Raw genomic sequence first — 21,336 nt, forward strand, 5'->3', positions numbered from 1 at the left:
ACAATGGTGTCAAAGACTGAATACAAAGATGGCCAAGGGGCTTTCAGTTCACATACTATATCAAAGTTGGCTGGGATGTCATGGTGGAGTGACAGGACTTAATCTGCAGAAAAGTTTGCAAATGCCACACAGCATATTGCTAAATTTCTAATATTCTGAGTCCTCTCGGAGAGGGACATAAGAAACAAAATTGTCCTGAACAATTGAGCCAGGCATGAGCTAGCAATTCAATGGAGGCAACAGTGGTCTTCACTGCCATCTCATAGGATTTCATAAGTGTCCTATAAAATGCTCTTGTAGCTTTATTGTGAGCTTACCACCAAACTCAATCCAACCATCTGAGTTCCCCATTTCATCCCCCTGACTTCCATCGTGCGCCAGGAAGATGATTTCTGCCAGGGATGGAGAGGATGTCAGGGGGCAATTTCATTGATGGCTTCAGAGACGAGGGGATTCCAGTCCTCTATCAGCTCATCTAAGGAATCACCAGAGGGCATCAGTTCCTGCAGAACATTCTAGAACCCAATTGGGTCAATTAGTCTCTGCAGGTGATTATGAATCTGCTCACCACCTAGACAGGAGGTGGGATACTCAGTCAGACATGCAGCATGCAATGATCTGACCATGGCACCAACACCTTAGCCATCAGATCCATATCAACCCCATGCCAAACATCAAGTTCAGCATGTGGCTTCCTTGGTACAATCTGGGTGAGTCCCAATGCTGCCATGGTCCACAGCCTGCTGTGAGGAAGTGACATCTGCCTGGACATTAAAGTCCTCAAGGATTATGAGTCAAGGGAACACCAAGGCCCAACCGGCCACTGCCTCAAGCAGGGTCAGATGGCTGTCTGCAAGGGTGCTAAGTGGACAGTACTTAGAATCCCAGGCCATGCCAACACAATCAGTGTCAGTGATCTTTGGGATGGGGAGCACCCTGAATGTAAAGCTATCACCGGTGAGTATCATCACTCCACCTGCCCCACTGTTTGTGACTGACAGAGGACAGCTCGTTCAGGATGACAGTTTTGCCCTGCCTCGTCCAGATCTCAGTCATAGCACTTGTTGTGCTATGATAGAATGATGCAGCATAGAGGTCTTGTTATCAATGGACCTGACATTAAGCAACATCAGTGACAAAGGGGGCTATTTTCCCCTGGCCCTCATGCCCACATGCCTCAGGATGGGACAAAGGTTGGAAGGGGACTGAGCATAACCATATCTCCATCTCCTTCCACTTTAACACCCTCTCCCATCTCCATACCTCCTGCTGCCCCCAATCACAGGGATCCCCAGCCTGGTGCTGGCACTCTCAAGGTTGATCTCATGCATCCCATGCTCCCCTCCTCCTATCTATAGAGCACAATAGCCCCAACCTACAGTTATTATAGATGGAGCAGTCAAATTCAAATATCGAATTTCACAGATCAATGAAAATAGTATTGGATTAGTGATCATTAGATTGGATACATCAATTCATAATAGTGTTATTCAATCATTATGAAGTTTGCTAAATGGAAACACTGCAAGTTGACTTTCCATTATTATCAAATCAGTTATATAATTCCATTATTTTCAGATTGTTAAAAGACTGAATTGTCATTGAAAACACACCAGAAACAACCCTGACTTGGATAGCCCTGGCAAGCCCAATCTCATCAGATCTCAAAAGCTAAACAAGGTTAACTCTGGCAAATATTTGGATGGGAGACCCCCTTGGAATATCAGGCTGTATTCAGCCACCTCTATGAATATCCCCTGTAGGAGTCAGTCACCAAAGGTTGCCATGACTTCCAAGGGCACACACTCGCTCGCTCTCACACAGACACATTTTTAAAAACAAAAAACCCCCACCAAATACTCTACCAAAAATACAAAAAAGGGGGAACACATCAGGAGCAGAGAGAAGGGTGCTCCAAAGAGTGACGAGAAGAGCACAAAAGATTTGTGGATGTTCTCTCCCCTCATTGGTGGATCTGTATAATATGGCATGTAAAAGGAAGATACAAATGATCCTAAGGGACCATACACATCTGGGCCATTTGCTTTTTGAGATCTTACCGTCAGGTAGACGATATAGAGTGTTGAAGGCTAGGACAAACAGATTTAAGGACAGTTTCTATCCAAGTGCTGTGGTTAGGTTAAATGCAGGGTTATGAAGGATTATCTGTTTTAGATGTATTTAATGGTTTAAATGGTTTAAATGGTTTTATGAATGTTTAATGGTTTTATGAATGTTTATTTAATGGTTTAAATGGTTTTAATGGTTTTATGAATGTTTATCCGTTTTAGATGTATTTAAATGGTTTTAATGGTTTAAATGGTTTAATGGTTTCAGATGTATTTAAATGGTTTATGAATATGTGTGTTTGATGTGTTGGTATGTTTGTGGAAGAGCACCTCATTTCGTTGCTCTCTTTTTGTTGAGAACAATGACAATAAATTCATCTATCTATCATCTATCTATCTATCTATAGGGGAAGGGGGAAATGAAGAAAAAATACAAGCACATGGTGACAAAACCTACCCTCAAAAAAAAAAAAAAGGAAAGGAAAGGAACTTTATGGATGCGTAATCACATCGAGAAAGCTACATTAAACCTCACTGCTCATTTTGTCCCTGAATGATAACACAGCAATATTTTTAAGTTTAAATAAACAATCAAAACTACATTAAAAACCACTCTGTTGTTTGGGGGACTTTGGGGGGGGGGGCAGTGTGTATGTGCAATGCTGATGCCACAAAAGGGTGATAGGAAATAAAATCCAATTTCAGGAATTCCACACTTGAAAACTGTGAATTTTCACAGGAAAAGTGGATCTGGAAAATGCAGGGTAATGGGGCAACAAATTTGGAGCTACTCCCGAAGCAGCCAGAAATTGTGCTGAAATGTTTTACAAACATCATGTGTGGCTTTGCTCACTGTACCAGATTTCTCATCTTACGTTCTGCTTACGTTCTGAATAAAACTAAGTTGTTCTTAAAGGTGCAATTGACTCCTATTTTGTTCTATTAATGATTTAAGAATGCCGATGTGGCAGTCTGCACTTGTGTGGAAAAGGTCCCACATTCCCTTACATCATTGAAGTTCCCTCAATCCCCTGAAAAGATCACTCATCATGAAGCTGCAGGATCCATATAGAGGAACAGGCATGGTCAGTGTGCTGGAATTAGGAAGAACAAGGGGAAGCAACTGCCTCTACCCCATGAACACAGAAACTGGAGCTTTCATTAGAAAAATGCTTCAAAACTAAAAAAAACAAAACAGTGAATGACAGGATTTTATATCAACTCACCCATCTTCTATCCGAACCCAAAGATCATTGAATTGTCTTTGACGGTGGTTTTTATAGTGCTTCTTGTGCCACTTTTTCTGCCGCCCAAACTCCTCCAGCTGACTGATGCTATCAGGAAGTAATAGGTGTGGAGGAAGGTTATCTTCTTCACTGTCTTGAGAAGGCACTGATGGTGGCATTTGTTCAAAAAAATGGATGGCAGGTGCAGCTGTTCTTGAGGAGTCCCTGGAAGGTGGACTGATGCTTGTCTTGGAGCTGCAAAGCAGATTTATCAATAAGTGTGAACAGTCACATATCTTGGCAAAATCAGGACATGGAACACCACACACATCCACATTCTGCAGTTACTAGCTACAAAAGAGCAACACACAATATGCATTTTGTCACAATATGTAATGATGCAAACTGTGTGGCTCTATTAATGGAATGGGATGGAAGCAGAGAAACTGTCCATCTCTCCTGTAGAATCCTATCCTCAAAGAATGAAACTGAGACAGACATAGGCCCTGTTTTCAGCTGGAATATTAGCAGGGAAATGCTATTTGTTAAATATATTAAGAAGTTGTTGGAGGATACTCTAAGAAAATCTCCTTCCTTGGAAATTTTTAGAAAACCAAGGAGCAAAATATTTAATGGTTGTTTTATGCATCTGGAGAAAGGAGACTGATTAGATAAACCATCTTGTATCTTCCTACACTATTGTCCTCTGTCTTTGTTTCAAGAAAAATATTTTTGTTTCATTACAACAGGACTTCTGGTGATAGCAGGCAAGATAGCATGCCACCATTTTGCTACTGCAGGTCTGGATAGGCACGGACCAGCTCACAAGTTAAAATTTGGGCTGAATTGCGCCAGTTTGAAACTCATGAATGGGTGTTCGGGGAAGGCGCCTTCTCTGAACATTTACTGAATGTTTAGCCAGTTTGGTTCAGCTGTTCAAGGCCAGCCATTTAACCCTTCAAAGTGTGTGTGTGTGGGGGGGGGGGGGGGGTGGAGAGCAAAACAGAAGGCTAAAATGGCTCCCTGCCATTTAAACATAACAGTTGAGTGGTGCAGGTTTTAATGGCTGGCAGCTATCTAACCCTTTGGTTTTGATCCCCACTGCTTAAAATAATAGAATCATAGAGCTAGAAGGAGCCATACGGGCCATCTAGTCCAACCCCCTGCTCAATGCAGGATCAGCCTATAGCAGGGGTGGCCAAACTTGCATTATGTAAGAGCCACAGAAGAATAAATGCCAGATGTTTGAGAACTGCAAGACATGGACATCAGATGTTTGAGAGCAGAAGGAAGGATGGAAGGAAGGCAGGCAGGCAGGAAGGAAAAAATAGATGAGGGGAGAGAGAGGTAGCAAGAAAGCAACTTTAACTTTAAATGCATTCTCCAAGCTGCCAGCCAGATAAACAAAGTTATCTGTCTTGCTGTGTGCAACCTGTGTAAGCATTTCAAAGTATGCTTGCTTGTCATGTTATGGTTTCTTCCTTTGAACCCAATTGTTCAGCCTTTGGAGAAAAATACACTTGACAAATACCTCTAGAACAGCTCCCACTTCAGCGATGTACAAAGGGATGGATATGCTATATATTAGAGATCTTCTAGCTTTACTTTAACAGACAGTAATGTATATGAAGATGACATTGGATTTATATTCTGCCCTCCACTCTGAATCTCAGAGCAGCTCACAATCTCCTTTATCTTCCTCCCCCACAGCAAACACCCTGTGAGGTAGGTGGGGCTGAAAGGGCTCCCCCAGCATCTGCCTTTTCAAGGACAAGCTCTGCAAGAGCCGTGGCTGACCCAAGGCCATTCCAGCAGCTGCAAGTGGAGGAGTAGGGAATCAAACTCGGTTCTTCCAGATAAGAGTCCACACACTTAACTACTATACCAAACTTTGGTAACTTATTTTTACAATTTAAAAACTCTGAAATTCTTAATACTGCATGAATGTCCAGGTTTCTCTAGTTCTTCAAGAGTCTGAAACCTGCAAGAAAATCCTGACATCCAAGTTAAAAGTTAACATCTGAATTGTTTTAGGAAAAAGATTTAGTCCAATGGCAGAACTTCAGATCTGTTGTCCTACTGACAATAGTTGAGCTAAATTAAGGGGCAGGTGACAATTCTGAGGAGGATAAAGGATTAGCAAACAAGAATGGTTAGGTGCATGATCTGTTTCATTTTATCTCAAGCACTAAATCACTCTCAAAAACAAAGATGTCACAAAACATTCTATATAGTGTAAGGAGACAGCACTTCAAGCTGTCTGCAGGCAGCCTGACTTCACTCATATGGGTAGAGTTTACTCTTGAAACATATGACAGTAATGCATGGATTGACAGTATGAACTCTGAAGACACTCACATTTCTGAGCTAAATTTTGGTGTGGGGATGAAAACTGCTAGGAACTTGTATCAGCAAAATATTCTGGTCTTGAACAGTGGCCACATCACATATAACAAGATATTAGATAACAATACTCCCAGTTGAACCATTATTCATAGGCTATCAAGAGGCTATCAAGATGACAACAGCTAATATCTTCTTAGCACACTGTGTCTCTTGAAGATATTTAACAGGAACAGTATAGACTGATGAACTCTCAAACTGTTCACATTTCCACTCAAACTTGTGAGAAATTTTCATAATATACTAGGGATCTAAATACACATAACAGCCAAGAATGCAGCATCTTCTACAGAGTATAACTGGCCAGCTACCACTTATCCTAATGGCTACAGAACATACAGACATAGTTTTCCTTTGGTAGAAAATGTATTATTAATCTGGGAAGGAATTCACATTAACAATTATTTTTATAAATAGATTCGTTTACAACACCAAAGCTGTTCTTCTGATAATATACCAAAACTAAACCATGCCTTTCTGATACAGTTTGATGCGTACACAATCTGTTGTACTGAGCCCTCATTCACTTCTGTTTTAAAGAGTTTTCACATTTCAAAAGTAATGGCTCTTATCTTTGAGAGTATTCACTTTGACGACAAGAGGTTGCATAGCCAAATCTGTAGGTTCTAAAAAAAACCAACCCATGTTGTCTGAACATAGATACCTCTACAACCAAAAGGGTGTTTTCATGGGCAATCTTTCTGGAACATAAAACTGAAACTGATGGTCTATGATCTAAATTAGAAATCAAGTATCATGAATGCTACTTTGGCTTCAGTAGTTACATGATTATAAAAATTAAAAATGACACACACATTTAAAAAATATTGCTTTGCCCTGACTTGGAACACATCTCGGATGCTATCATGAAGGTAGAATTCCAGCAGGGGAATGGGGGCTTTCTAGAGTTTTGCACTGAGTGTCACATGTATGACTATCTGCCCATAGGACAGAAGTCTTGGGTGTGTGCTCAATGCAAGGAGCTCCTGGTCCTCAGGGAACGAGTTCATACCCTTGAGGCTGAGGTGACTGACCTGGAGAAGCAGAGACAGTCAGTTAGGCACTCGGGGAAGACTCTCCGGGGCGTATTAGATGAGCCCCGCTCTGAACGTGGCAGCCCCATTACTGCCAGGGAGCATGAGGGTCGAGAAGGAACAGGGCACCATGCTGAGGATAAGGGGAATGCGCCCTCAGAAAGGACCTCTTCTTCAGTTGGTGTGCGGGAATCCTTTCATGCCAATGAACCATCCCTGGGCAGGGAGAGAGGAGGGGTCTTGGTAGTTGGTGATTCGATCCTTAGTTAAGTAGACAGTTGGGTGGCAAAACTGCGTGCTGACAGTATGGTGACTTGCCTGCCTGGTGCGAAGGTAGCGGACATTACGTGTGTAGTAGATAGGCTGATAGACAGAGCCAGGGAGGAGCCAGTGGTCGTGGTGCATGTTGGCACCAATGATGTGGGGAAATGCAATCCTGAGGTCCTGAAGGAAAAATTTAGGCTGCTAGGTGGGAGACTTAAGGCCAGGACCTCCAAGATAGCCTTCTCAGAAGTGCTACCTGTTCCACGTGCAGGGCAGGAGAGACAGGCACAAATTAGAAGTCTCAATGTGTGGATGAGACAATGGTGTAAGGAGGAAGGGTTTAAGTTTGTTAGGCACTGGGATGCTATCTGGAACAAGTGGGAGCTGAACAAAAGAGATGGTCTCCACTTCTCCCCAGATGGGACCAGGCTGCTGGCACTTAAAATCAAAAAGGTGGCAGAGCAGTTTTTAAACTAAATCTTGGGGGAAAGCCGACAGGAGATGAAATGTCTCTGGTTCGGGAGGACTCATCTCAAAGAGATGAAGGGTTAGCTGTTACTTTTCTACCGGGTAATGGATCAGAGTTGTCCACTGAGATGGTGACAAACAGTATGGACTGTCTGCCAAAGTCTCGAGGCGACAGGAGGAAGTTTGCGGGCCTAGCTTGCCTGGGAAATTATAGATCAGTGATGGCGAACCTTTTAGAGACTGAGTGCCCAAACTGCACCCCAAAACCCACTTATTTATCACAAAGTGCCAACACAGCAATTTAACTTGAATACTGAGGTTTTAGTTTTGAAAAAAACAACTCATAATGAAATTAACAAACTGAAAGAACATTTGGTCTGGATAGCATTTGCTTAGGAAACCAACAAAATAGTAACATGTCAGAATGGAGCAAAAGGTACAGTGTGACACTCTTACTGTCTGCCAAAGTCTCGAGGCGACAGGAGGAAGTTTGCGGGCCTAGCTTGCCTGGGAAATTATAGATGTTTGTATGCAAACGCTAGAAGTGTTTGAAGTAAAATTGGTGAGTTGGAATGTTTAGTGTTGGGAGAAAACATAGACATTGTGGGAATTTCAGAAACTTGGTGGAATGAGGAGAATCAGTGGGACACGGTGATTCCTGGATATAAGCTATATCGGAAGGATAGGGAGGGAAGGGTTGGAAGGGAGGGAAGGGTGGCTCTGTATATCAGAGAGGGTATACAGTCCAGTAAGACTGAGGTCAGAGAATTAGATTCCCTTCTAGAAATGCTTTGGGTTGAAATAGAGGGCCCAAAAGGAAATTTAACTATGGAAGTTTGTTATTGCCCACCAAATCAAAAGATAGAGGACGATTATAATACGATGGAAGAATTAAAGATAGTGGCTACACGTGTTGTTCCTTAAAGATTTCCTTAAAGAGATGGGAGTATCAGACCATCTCACATGACTCCTGAGAAACCTGTATAAGCGTCAAGAAGCAACTGTCAGAACAGGATATGGAACAACTGATTGGGTTAGAATAGGAAAAGGAGTTCGACAAGGATGTATATTGTCACCCTGCTTATTTAATTTATATGCAGAGTACATCATGCGGAATGCTGGCCTGGATGAAGAACAGGCCAGAATTAAGATTGCCGGGAAAAACATCAACAACCTGAGATATGCAGATGATACCACTCTAATGGCAGAAAGTGAGGAGGACGTAAAGAACCTCTTGTTGAGGGTGAAAGAGGAGAGCACAAAAGTAGGCTTGAAACTCAAAAAACTAAGATCATGGCATCTGACCCAATCACACCTTGGCAAATAGAAGGGGAAGACGTGGAAGTAGTGACAGACTTCATATTCCTGGGATCCAAGATCACTGCAGATGGTGATTGTAGCCATGAAATTAAAAGACGTTTGCTCCTTGGAAGGACAGCTATGATGAACCTGGGCAGTATAATAAAAAGTAGAGACATCACCCTGCCAACAAAAGTCTGTATAGTCAAAGCAATGGAATTCCCAGTAGTAATGTATGGCTGTGAGAGCTGGACCTTAAGGAAGGCCGAGCGCAGAAGAATAGATGCTTTTGAGCTGTGGTGCTGGAGAAGAATCTTGAGAGTCCCTTGGACTACAAGATCAAATCAGTCAGTCCTAAAGGAAATCAACCCAGACGGTTCCCTGGAAGGTCAGATGCTGAAGCTGAAGCTCAAATACTTTGGCACCGAATGAGAAGGGAGCACTCACTGGAGAAGATCCTGATGCTGGGAAAGATAGAACGCAAAAGAAGAAGGGGATGGCAAGGGATGAGATGGCTGGACAGCATTACTGATGTAACAAACACAAATTTAAGCAGACTTCGGAGGATGGTGGAAGACAGGAGAGCCTGGCGTGACTTTGTCCATGTGGTTGCAAAGTGTCGGACTCGACTGTGCGACTGAACAACAACATAGTTGACATCTGAAAGATAATTAAATTCTTATAACCTTGGGATCAAAAGGATATTTATTACAACAATAATACTGTAATTTGTCTTTTAGTAATCTTATTTTAAAAGATTTCACTTAATTAATGAGAATATAAGAACAGTCCTGAGAGCTCAAACCAGTGGTTGATATTATTCAGTGGTTCATCTTATTCATCTTCAACGTTTGCCTCATGTTGCCTCCTGGCACTGGTATTCAGAGGTTTAGTGCCTCTGAATATGAATGTTCTCCTCAGTTACCATTGCTAGTAGCCACTGAACAACCTATCTTCTATGAATTTTTTAAAAATTCATCCAGGACAGCTGGAGTGCTTAAATTTTATGACTGAAATATAATTGGTGATATAAATGTAATAAAATCACAAAGAAAACCATTTGATGAGCAAATGAGAATTCTTTGCAAATCTGGTGTGCATATTTCCAACAAACAAATTCAAAACCATTGAGTGCTTCTACTTCTCCTATCTTAAAATTAAATGAAGCATTTGCATTCATCTATGCATGATTTCTAATTCTTCTCCACACATTCCAGGTTGGAACTACTGCAACCTATACTGTCATGTAAAAAACAGGTCAGAAAATAGGTCTAGTTTAATCTTGGCATATTCAAGAAAGCCGTATTTTTCAAATTTAATTCATATGTAGTTTGAATTTTGGGGGATGGTTACTGAAGCAAGGTTTAGTTTCTCCTGCTGAACCACAGAAACCATGTATTTATCCCAAAAGTATTTACTTCATTATTACCCCATTGGTTATTGACATCATTAAATCATTTTAAAATGTGACTAGAACTAAGCAAAAGAAATACCTATTTTAGATAAATTACAATTAAGTTGCATCTGGAACACAACAATGATTATCAAAGCATATTGTATGTGAATTAATCAAAGTCAGGTATGTTTTTGCCTTTCCAAAATATGCTTAGTAAAAATGTTCCTGAATGACTGATTGGATCAGCAGATTCTTTTCAAAATGAAATGCATTTCCCAAGTGTGCTTAATATGTGAGCTCAAGCAATCATTTACTTTTTATGTGTTGGTTCCTGATATACAAAAACAGATAAAAACATACACAGTGCTATATAAATCTTTGAGTGATTCAAGGTAACAGCAAATAATCATCGTTTTTTCCCTTCCAATTCTTTTAAAAGGAGAGGAGAGTAAAAAAAAAAGTAGTTGTGCTCTGAACAAATCAAACACTGCAGCTGCTATCCATTTAATTTGGAAGACTGGATCAAAAAGAGCAATTCAGGAAGCACCTGTGACCAGTGATGACTCTATTGTTGCAGAATTCTCAAAAGCTGCCCTGTTCTTCAGCTATACATCAATGTTGTCTGTCCTTCATAGCTTCATCTACTGGCATGATGAACTGCAAATTGGATTGCCTTTCTAATGAATTCTACAATTAATAATATTTTCTTGGTGAATGGAAGAATTGAGGCAGTTTTCATTTCTATACTTGACATATGTGGGACTACCAGCAAAAGCTGACTGTTTTGGAAATAGCACCGGGGTGTTACACCAGAACCCCTATAACAGAAAAGGGAACCTGAAACAGGGCTATGAAGCCCCCAGATCCCACCGCTCACTGGCAGTGTGAGCAGCAGGAGGAGAAAAATGATTTTTAAAAAGCAGCCTTGCACACTTGACAAAGAGTAGCTCTAGGTATCACTAGAAGCTCTTTAATAATGGAGACCCAGGTGGCAGCCACTGCCAAACCAGCCTTTTATATCTTCGGCTGATAAGGCAGTTGGTCTCCTACTTCGAATGCAATGACTTGACGACAGTAATCCATGCCATGGTCACCTTGAGACTGAATTACTGTAATGTCCTCTACATGGGGCTACCCTTGTCTCAAACCTGGAAGCTTCAACTAGTTCAGAATGCTGCAGCCAGACTGTTAATGAGCCTTCCCTTGAGGGAGCACATTCAGCCTGTGCTGAAAGCGCTGCTGGTTGCCCATCGCATACCAGGTCCGTTTAAAGGAGCTGGTTCTTCTTAAGCGGCCCCGTGGTGCAGAGTGGTAAAGCAGCAGTACTGCAGTATTGTGCTCTGAACTTTCTGCTCACGACCTGAGTTCAATTCTGGTGGAAGCTGGATTCAGGTAGCCAGCCCAAGGTTGACTCAGCCTTCCAGTCTTCCGAGGTCAGTAAAATAGTACCCAGCTTGCTGGGGGGGGGGGGAGTGTAAAAGACTGGGGAAGGCAATGGCAAACCACCCTGTAAAAAAGTCTGCCATGAAAACGTCATCCCAGAGTCGGAAACGACTGGTGCTTGCACAGGGGACCTTTCCTTTTCTTACCTTTAAAGCCTGTATGATCAGGGACCTGAATACCTTTGGGACTGCCTTTCCCCACATGTTCCCCAGAGAGCACTTTGGTCAGGATCACAAAACCTGTTCTCAATCTTTGGCCTTAAAGAGGCCAGGCTCATGATGACCAGAGCCAGGACCTTTTCTGTTATAGCTCCATGCTGGTGGAACGAGCTCCCTGAGGAGGTTAGGGCCCTGTGAAAGCTCGCACAGTTCTGCAGGGCCTGTAAGATGGTGCTCTTCCACCAGGCATTTGTTAATTAAGATCACAAGCTACAACAGGCTCTGGAACATCTGGACCACCTTTAGCATGAACCTAAGATATATTTTATATAGAACATCCAGCTGGAACAGCAGAATAGTAAAATGTGATATAAAAACAGAATTGGCAGCTATCCATCTTATCAAACAGATTGCCATCCAAAGATTAATATAGTACTTGAAATGTTCTGATTTTTATGATTTTATGTTTCTATGTCTTAATGTATTTTTATATTTCATGTATATACATGAACATGTAAGCTGCCCTGAGCCTGCTCTGGCGAGGAGAGTGGGATATAAATCAAACAAAATTAATTAATTAATTAAAAGTTAAAACCATTGCATTTCTGGTGATACTTAGGGCTACCCTTTGTCACTTCCTGTATGAACTTTTGGTAAGTACATAAAGCTGCCCTTTTTTTATGTTTTAAAAAAATCTCGTGGAATGCTGTGCCACCCACAACCCACCTGCCAGTTGCAAGGAACTGCCTGGAGATTCTAAGCTGAAAACACTCCAGTTTCATGGTAAGTGACTTTGAGGACAGATGCCAAAAGGCCAGGGAAAGAAGTAGCATAGATCAGGCTCTGAGTCTCATTGGATAGTTAAAATTTATTAAAATATAAAGTATGACACTCTTTTGCAAGAAGTTTCATCTTCAAAACAAACATCTTGATTAGCTGAGATCATTTCAGTCACAAAAAATGGTCAGTGTTTGTGACTGAAGACATAAAAGAATTTTCTTAAGTCAGATGTCTGACTGGCTGGTAAGGGAAAATCCCACCCCCAACTGGCCTGAAAGGTGATGTTACATGGCAGCACTCTAGTTTTTAGAGAAACTCTATGGTAAAATCAGCTACAAACCATAGAGTTTTGTCCAAAATTTAGAAATTCACCCCTGACATTGGTGGCATGATGATGTCACTTCTGGATGATGTCATTGTGCTGTGCACACAAAGCATAGATAGCAGAAGATCCCAGAAAGGGCCAAAGATCCCATCACTACTGGCTCCACCCTCTACTGTTTCTCTGGCTGTTGAGTCAGAGGTGGGGGCTGTGAACCTTTAAATTGCAGGGTTCCTCCTCACCAGAAAGGCAAGCCATTGGCTTGAGCTGAAGGACATCAGCTAAGGGCTTGGGGATCCTATAGGTAGTTAGAAAAGTTTACATTGTTCTGCTTTACTCCTTTTGGCTCAGATAGCCATTTGGTCAGTTCTCTTAAGTTTCAGGGTACATTAACACACCAAGGTATTTCTAGGTGAAAGACTCTACTTGGGAAGTGACGATGAATGCTCAGTCACCTGTGGGGAGTGTGCCATGTTTGTCTTCTTTCTTGAGGACAAGATGGACTACACATGTCAGAAATGTAAGTTGATAGGACTCTTAAAGGAGAAGGGTCAGAGCCTAGAGGAAAGGATTACCACTCTCCATGGAATCAAGGAAGGAGAGGAGTTCATTAACAGAAGCCTTGATGTCCTGCATAGGAAAGAGAGACCAATAAAAGGGACAGCAGTGTGGTTATTGTAACAAGAATCCTCAGAATGCTACAGCCCGACCCCAAAGGCATTGAGCAAGATGACACTCAGTGCTATTAGAACTAAGGAAATTATTCCAAGTCCTTGTGGCGGAGGCAAAGATGGAAATGCTGCCAGCAGAAGTATTACAAACACAAGGAAGACAGAGGGGGGTGGACAGGGATATATGAAGAAATGGCATAGGAAGGAAAAGGAAGGTGTTGATTATAGGTGACTCTCTGCTGAGGGGTATGGAACATCATGTGTCCAAGCCTGACTCCCTGGCATGAGAGATATGTTACTTGCCAGGGACAAAAGTTAAAGATATTACAGACAAGATCCCGAAACTCATAAAACCCACTGAGCGCTACCCATTTGTGATGGTCCTTGTGGGAACCAACAACACGGCCATGAACATCATTAAAAGCATTAAGGATGACTATGAAGTTCTTGGGAGGATGCTGAAGGGAATGGGGGCACAGGTGCTGTTCTTTTCAATCCTTCCTGCCATAGGACAGGGAATATGATGGAAGCAGATGATAATGGAGGTGAACCACTGGCTGCACTGTAGGCTTCCTAGCCTCCCACTGTAGGCAACAGGGCCTGAGGACAAGAAAAATCTCTCTCTCCCAGCAGATAAGTATTTTATTTATTTATTTATTGCACTAGTATCCTGCCCTCCCCAAACAGGCTCAGGGCGGCTAACTGTCACAATTCGATGACAGATTCACATTATAACAATAAAACATTATTTGTTTTCTAACAATTTTATTAGTAACATATGGTAATAAATTTCAATTTCTTACTTCATTAATAATTACTTTTTTTAAATCTATCCCATATATTACTTTCTATCCACCCCTCCCCCTGTTATTTGACCCCCGCCGGTGTTATATACTTAAAATCTTAATATTAAAGGTACCCTTAATTAATAAGTACCAAAAATAATATTCTCCTCCCTCTTGTACTTAGTCATTATCAATGTCCTTTTATTTTCCACTCTTTTTCTACGTATCTTCTGAACTTTTTCCACTCCAGCTTAAATACTTCGAAATCATAGTCTCTTAAGGTTCTTGTCAACTTGTCCATTTCACTCCATGTCATAATTTTTACAATCCAATCCGATTTCTCTGGTATTTTTTCTTGCTTCCACAACTGCGCATACAGTGTCCTAGCAGCTGAGAGCAAGTACCAAATTAAAGTTCTATCTTCTTTTGGAAATTTTTCCATTTGTAATCTCAACAGAAAAGTCTCTGCAACTTTATTAAATTCGTATCCCAAGATTTTAGAAATCTCTTGTTGAATCATCTGCCAGTGTTTTTTCACAAGTCCACCACATATGGTAGAAAGAACCTTCATGTTTTTTACACTTCCAACATCTATTTGGCATCTTATTGTTCATCTCTTGCCAACTTTTTAGGAGTCATATACCATCTGTACATCATCTTAATACTTTAATATTAATCTTTAATAATTAATCTTTAATACTCTGACATGTTGAGAGTTTCATAGAGTTCTTCCACAAATATTCCCATGTGTCCATCTGTATTTATTTACATTAATTGCCGACTTAATCATTTGAGATTTCACTACTTCATCTTCCGTAGACCATTTTAAAAGTAACCTATAGATTTTCGAAATTAATTTTTCATTATCTCCAAGCAGAACTTTTTCCATTTCTGTTTGTTCTTCAGTTTTAACATCGCTTTCCACCAAACTTTTTATTTGTTGCATTTGAAACCAGTCATATTTATTATTCAACTCTTCAGCAGTTTTCAATTCTATTTTACCGCTTTGTATTTTTAGTTATTGATTATATGACATCCCTTTTTCCTCTCCCGTCTTAGCTGTTATTCTTATTACTTCTGCTGGCACTATCCATAGTGGTTTTCTCTCATTGCCATATTTCTTGTACTTCATCCAAATATTTAATAGATTATTTCTTATATAATGGTGAGAAAAAAAAACCATCCGGCTTTTTCTTTCCATAGTACATATAAGCGTGCCAGCCGAATTTATTTCCATGACCTTCCAACGTTAAAAGTTTTTTATTCAACAGCGTCACCCAATCTTTTATCCACGCTAGACAAACTGCTTCATGATATAATCTTAAATCTGGTAGCTGAAATCCTCCTCTTTCGTTAGCATCTGTTAAAACTTTCATTTTAATCCTTGGTTTTTTCCCGGCCCATTCAAATTCTGAAATCTTTCTTTGCCATTTATTAAATTGTATACTGTCTTTCACAATCGGAATAGTTTGAAACAAATACATTACTCTCGGCAACATGTTCATCTTAATTGCAGCTATTCTACCAAGCAGTGACAGATTAAGCTTGTTCCATTTTATCATATCTTCGTCCATTTTACGCCATAACTTTTCATAATTGTTTTTAAACAAATCAATATTCTTCATTGTTATTTCCACGGCCAAATATTTTACTTTAGGGGTAACTTCACATCCTGTTAATCTCTGCAATTCCTTTTGTTTACTTACTTGCATATTTTTACACAAAATTTTTGACTTTTCTTTATTAACATAAAGACCCGACAATTCTCCAAAGTCTTGTATTTTGGCTAACAACAAAGGTGTAACTTGTGTAGAATTTTCATTTATAAACTCCACCCTCTTTGTTTTATTACTCCACCCTCTTTGCATCTCAGAGAGGCCTGAGAGGAGCAGAACAGAGCAGAGCAGCTCTGAAAGGCTGAGACAGCTGGAGAAGTTGCTAAGAATTTCTGTGTTTTGAAAGACTTCATTCTGAGGCTTGGGTGACTGCTGAAAAGGCTGAGTTGTGATAGCTGGGGAACTGCTGTATGTTTGGGTGAGTGGGCTAAAGGTGAAAGTGATTGATTGATTGATTGATTGAGAGTAATTGTTGATGATTGCTTAGGAGTGGTCTACTCCACCCTCTTTGCATTTTAAGCTGCGCCTTGCCAAAGGGCTCTTGGCCTGTGGCTCTTTGCCTGGGGGCTTCCTAAGGACCGGGAACCCAGATCCCTGATTTCCTTGTTCTCCCAATAAGGTAAGTTGACCTTCCAGAAGGGGAGCCACGTAAACAACAGCATTTAAAGAGGACTGTATATTTAATATATATATATATCATGAAGGTAGAATGCCAGCAGGGGGTGGGGGCTTTCCAGTGTTTTGCACTGAGTGTCACATGTATGACTATCTGCCCACAGGACAGAAGCCTTGGGTGTGTGCTCGATGCAAGGAGCTCCTGGTCCTCAGGGAACGGGTTCGTGCCCTTGAGGCCGAGGTGACTGCCCTGGAGAAGCAGAGACAGTCAGTTAGGCAATTGGGGAAGACTCTCGGGGGCGTATTAGATGAGCCCCACTCTGAACGTGGCAGCCCCGTTCCTGCCAGAGAGCGTGAGGGTCGAGAGGGAACAGGGCACCTTGCTGAGGACAAGGGGAATGCGCCCTCAGAAGGGACCTCTTCTTCGGTTGGTGAGCAGGTATCCTTTCGCGCCAAGGAACCATCCCTGGGCAGGGGGAGAAGGGGGGTCTTGGTAGTTGGTGATTCGATCCTTAGGCAAGTAGACAGCTGGGTGGCAAAACCGCGTATTGACCGTATGGTGACTTGCCTGCCTGGTGCGAAGGTAGCGGACATTACACGTGTAGTAGATAGGCTGATAGACAGTGCTGGGGAGGAGCCTGTGGTCGTGGTGCATGTTGGCATCAACGATGTGGGGAAATGCAGTCGTGAGGTCCTGGAGGAAAAATTTAGGCTGCTAGGTGGGAGACTTAAGGCCAGGACCTCCAAGGTGGCCTTCTCGGAAGTGCTACCTGTTCCACGTGCAGGGCAGGAGAGACAGGCGCAAATTAGAAGTCTCAATGTGTGGATGAGACGATGGTGTAAGGAGGAAGGGTTTAAGTTTGTTAGGCACTGGGATGCTTTCTGGAACAAGCGGGAGCTGTACAAAAGAGACGGTCTCCACTTGTCTCCGGATGGAACCAGGCTGCTGGCGCTTAAAATCAAAAAGGTGGCAGAGCAGTTTTTAAACTAAATCTTGGGGGAAAGCCGACAGGAGATGGAATGTCTCTGGTTCGGGAGGACTCATCTCAAAGAGATGAAGGGTTGGCTTCTATTTTTCTACCGAGTAACGGATCAGAGTTGTCCACTGTGATGGTGACAAACAGTATGGACTGTCTGCCAGAGTCTCGAGGCGGCAGGACAGAGGTGGCGGGCCTAGCTTGCCTGGGAAATTATAAATGTTTGTATGCAAATGCTAGAAGTGTCCGAAGTAAAATTGGTGAATTGGAATGTTTAGTGTTGGGAGAAAACATAGACATTGTGGGAATTTCAGAAACTTGGTGGAATGAGGAGAATCAGTGGGACACGGTGATTCCTGGATATAAGTTATATCGGAAGGATAGGGAGGGAAGGGTTGGAGGTGGGGTGGCTCTGTATGTTAGAGAGGATATACGGTCCAGTAAGACTGAGGTCAGAGAATTAGATTCCCTTTTAGAAATGCTTTGGGTTGAAATAGAGGGCCCAAAAGGAAATTTAACTATGGGAGTTTGTTATCGCCCACCAAATCAAAAGAGAGAGGACGATTATAATATGATGGAAGGATTAAAGATAGCGGCTAAACGTAAAAACTGTGTCGTAATAGGTGATTTTAACTACCCGCAGATTGATTGGGTCAATATGTGTTCTGGTCGAGAGAAAGAGATTGAGTTTCTTGATGCTCTCAATGACTGTGCTATGGAGCAGATGGTCTCAGAACCTACCAGAGGTGGGGCGATCCTGGATCTGGTCCTAAGTAATGCCCAAGACTTAGTGAGAGACGTAAAAGTGATTGCGCCGCTTGGGAACAGTGACCATAATGTTATTGATTTCACCGTTTGTATAAATAGGGAGTTGCCCAAAAAGACCGCCACAACCACATTTAACTTTAAAAGGGGTAAATTCTCTGAGATGAGGAGGCATGTGAGGAGGAAACTGAAAGGAAAGGTAAATACGGTCAAAACCCTTGGGGAAGCTTGGAGACTATTTAAAACTATAATCCTAGAAGCTCAGATAAAATACATACCACAAGTTAGGAAAGGCACAAACAGGTATAAGAAGAGGCCAGCATGGTTAACAAACAAAGTAATGGAAGCTGTAAAAGGTAAGAAGGACTCCTTTAAGCGGTGGAAAACCAGTCCAAGTGAGATTAATAAAAGGGAACACAGGCAGTGGCAAATCAAATGCAAGACTGTGATCAGGCAGGCGAAAAGGGACTATGAGGAGCATATTGCAAAAAACATAAAGACCAACAATAAAAATTTCTTCAAATATATTAGAAGTAGGAAACCAGCCAGGGAAGCAGTGGGGCCCTTGGATGACCATGGGGTAAAAGGATTACTGAACTTTTAGCATAATATATTTGTAACGGTGTCAAGTACCATCTAGAGAAAATTTTAAAGTTTTGTAACCTCAAGTTCAAAATGGGAATATGGAATAAATAGGAAGACCATAACTTAGACCAACATTCTGGAGTAATAGTAATTCCACAATCTTTGTTCCATGCCTTAATGGTGGAACTATCTAAGGGCTGGTTTAGATTGCTTAGTTCTTTATAAATAACTGCTGTCTTTCCTTTCAGTTTGGGTAACGCATCCATCATAGCTTCCATGTTTAGTAATGTGATGGCTCATGGATAGACTCTATGTTTGTTAGTGTTATAGTTGATGTTTGTTAAATGTTATATATGTTATTATTCTAATAAAAATTTAAAATTGAAAAAAAAAAAAAGGATTACTGAAGGAGGATGGGGAAATGGCTGAGAAGCTGAATGCATTTTTTGCCTCCGTCTTCACCGTGGAAGATGAGAAGTGTTTGCCCGCCCCAGAACCACTAATATTGGAAGGGGTGTTGAAAGACCTGAGTCAGATTGAGGTGACAAAAGAGGAGGTCCTACAACTGATAGACAAATTAAAAACTAATAAGTCACCGGGTCCGGATGGCATACATCCGAGAGTTCTGAAAGAACTCAAAGTTGAACTTGTGGATCTTCTAACAAAAATCTGTAATCTTTCATTGAAATCTGCCTCTGTTCCTGAGGACTGGAAGGTAGCAAATGTCACCCCCATCTTTAAAAAGGGTTCCAGAGGAGATCCAGGAAATTACAGGCCAGTCAGTCTGACTTCAATACCGGGAAAGTTGGTAGAAACCATTATCAAGGACAGAATGAGTAGGCACATTGATGAACACAGGTTATTGAGGAAGACTCAGCATGGGTTCTGTAAGGGAAGATCTTGCCTCACTAACCTGTTACATTTCTTTGAGGGGGTAAACAAACTTGTGGACAAAGGAGACACGATAGATGTTGTTTACCTTGACTTCCAGAAAGCTTTTGATAAAGTTCCTCATCAAAGGCTCCTTAGAAAGCTTGAGAGTCATGGAGTAAAAGGACAGGTCCTCTTGTGGATCAAAAACTGGCTGAGTAATAGGAAGCAGAGAGTGAGTATAAATGGGCAGTCTTCGCAGTGGAGGATGGTAAGCAGTGGGGTGCCGCAGGGCTCGGTACTGGGTCCCATGCTCTTTAACTTGTTCATAAATGATTTAGAGTTGGGAGTGAGCAGTGAAGTGGCCAAATTTGCGGATGACACTAAATTGTTCAGGGTGGTGAGAACCAGAGAGGATTGTGAGGAACTCCAAAGGGATCTGTTGAGGCTGGGTGAGTGGGCGTCAACGTGGCAGATGCGGTTCAATGTGGCCAAGTGCAAAGTAATGCACATTGGGGCCAAGAATCCCAGCTACAAATACAAGTTGATGGGGTGTGAACTGGCAGAGACTGACCAAGAAAGAGATCTTGGGGTCGTGGTAGATAATTCACTGAAAATGTCAAGGCAGTGTGCGTTTGCAATAAAAAAGGCCAACGCCATGCTGGGAATTATTAGGAAGGGAATTGAAAACAAATCAGCCAGTATCATAATGCCCCTGTATAAATCGATGGTGCGGTCTCATTTGGAGTACTGTGTGCAGTTCTGGTCGCCGCACCTCAAAAAGGATATTATAGCATTGGAGAAAGTTCAGAAAAGGGCAACTAGAATGATTAAAGGGCTGGAACACCTTCCTTATGAAGAAAGGTTGAAACGCTTCGGGCTCTTTAGCTTGGAGAAACGTCGACTGAGGGGTGACATGATAGAGGTTTACAAGATAATGCATGGGATGGAGAAAGTAGAGAAAGAAGTACTTTTCTCCCTTTCTCACAATACGAGAACTCGTGGGCATTCGATGAAATTGCTGAGCAGACAGGTTAAAACGGATAAAAGGAAGTATTTCTTCACCCAAAGGGTGATTAACATGAGGAATTCACTGCCAGAGGAGGTGGTGGCGGCCACAAGCATGGCCACCTTCAAGAGGGGGTTAGATAAAAATATGGAGCAGAGGTCCATCAGTGGCTATTAGCCACAGTGTGTATGTGTGTGTGTGTATATATATATTTGGCCGCTGTGTGACACAGAATGTTGGACTGGATGGGCCATTGTCCTGATCTAACATGGCTTCTCTTATGTTCTTATGTTCTTATAAACATTATATCAGCTGCAAATGCTCTATATTTATAGGAAAATCCTTTAATTCTCGCTCCTTCAATTTCTTCATCATCTTGTATTTGCATCAATAAGATTTCAAGAGTCATAAACAACAATGGTGAAAGAGGACAACCTTGCCTTGCACCTTTGCTGATTATCATTCCTTCTGTAAGATCTGCATTTATACATAACCTTGCACATTGTTCAGTATAAATTGCTTTTATCATTCTTATAAAGTTTCCCCCAAACTTTATTTTCTCCATTACTGCGAACATAAAG

General features: G+C 41.6%; 1 protein-coding gene across 1 annotated transcript in view; it reads right to left on the minus strand.

Annotated features, from left to right (window-relative positions):
- TRABD2B (TraB domain containing 2B) overlaps positions 1-21,336 on the minus strand; it is an 835,032-nt gene that overhangs the window by 66,140 nt on the left and 747,556 nt on the right. Inside the window, exon 6 of the mRNA XM_060231786.1 lies at positions 3,296-3,550. Within this exon, the coding sequence (XP_060087769.1) occupies positions 3,296-3,550 (255 nt within the window). The remainder of the gene's footprint in view (positions 1-3,295; positions 3,551-21,336) is intronic.

This window comes from Heteronotia binoei, chromosome 2 (genome assembly GCF_032191835.1).
Source record: "Heteronotia binoei isolate CCM8104 ecotype False Entrance Well chromosome 2, APGP_CSIRO_Hbin_v1, whole genome shotgun sequence".
Taxonomy (NCBI): domain Eukaryota; kingdom Metazoa; phylum Chordata; class Lepidosauria; order Squamata; family Gekkonidae; genus Heteronotia; species Heteronotia binoei.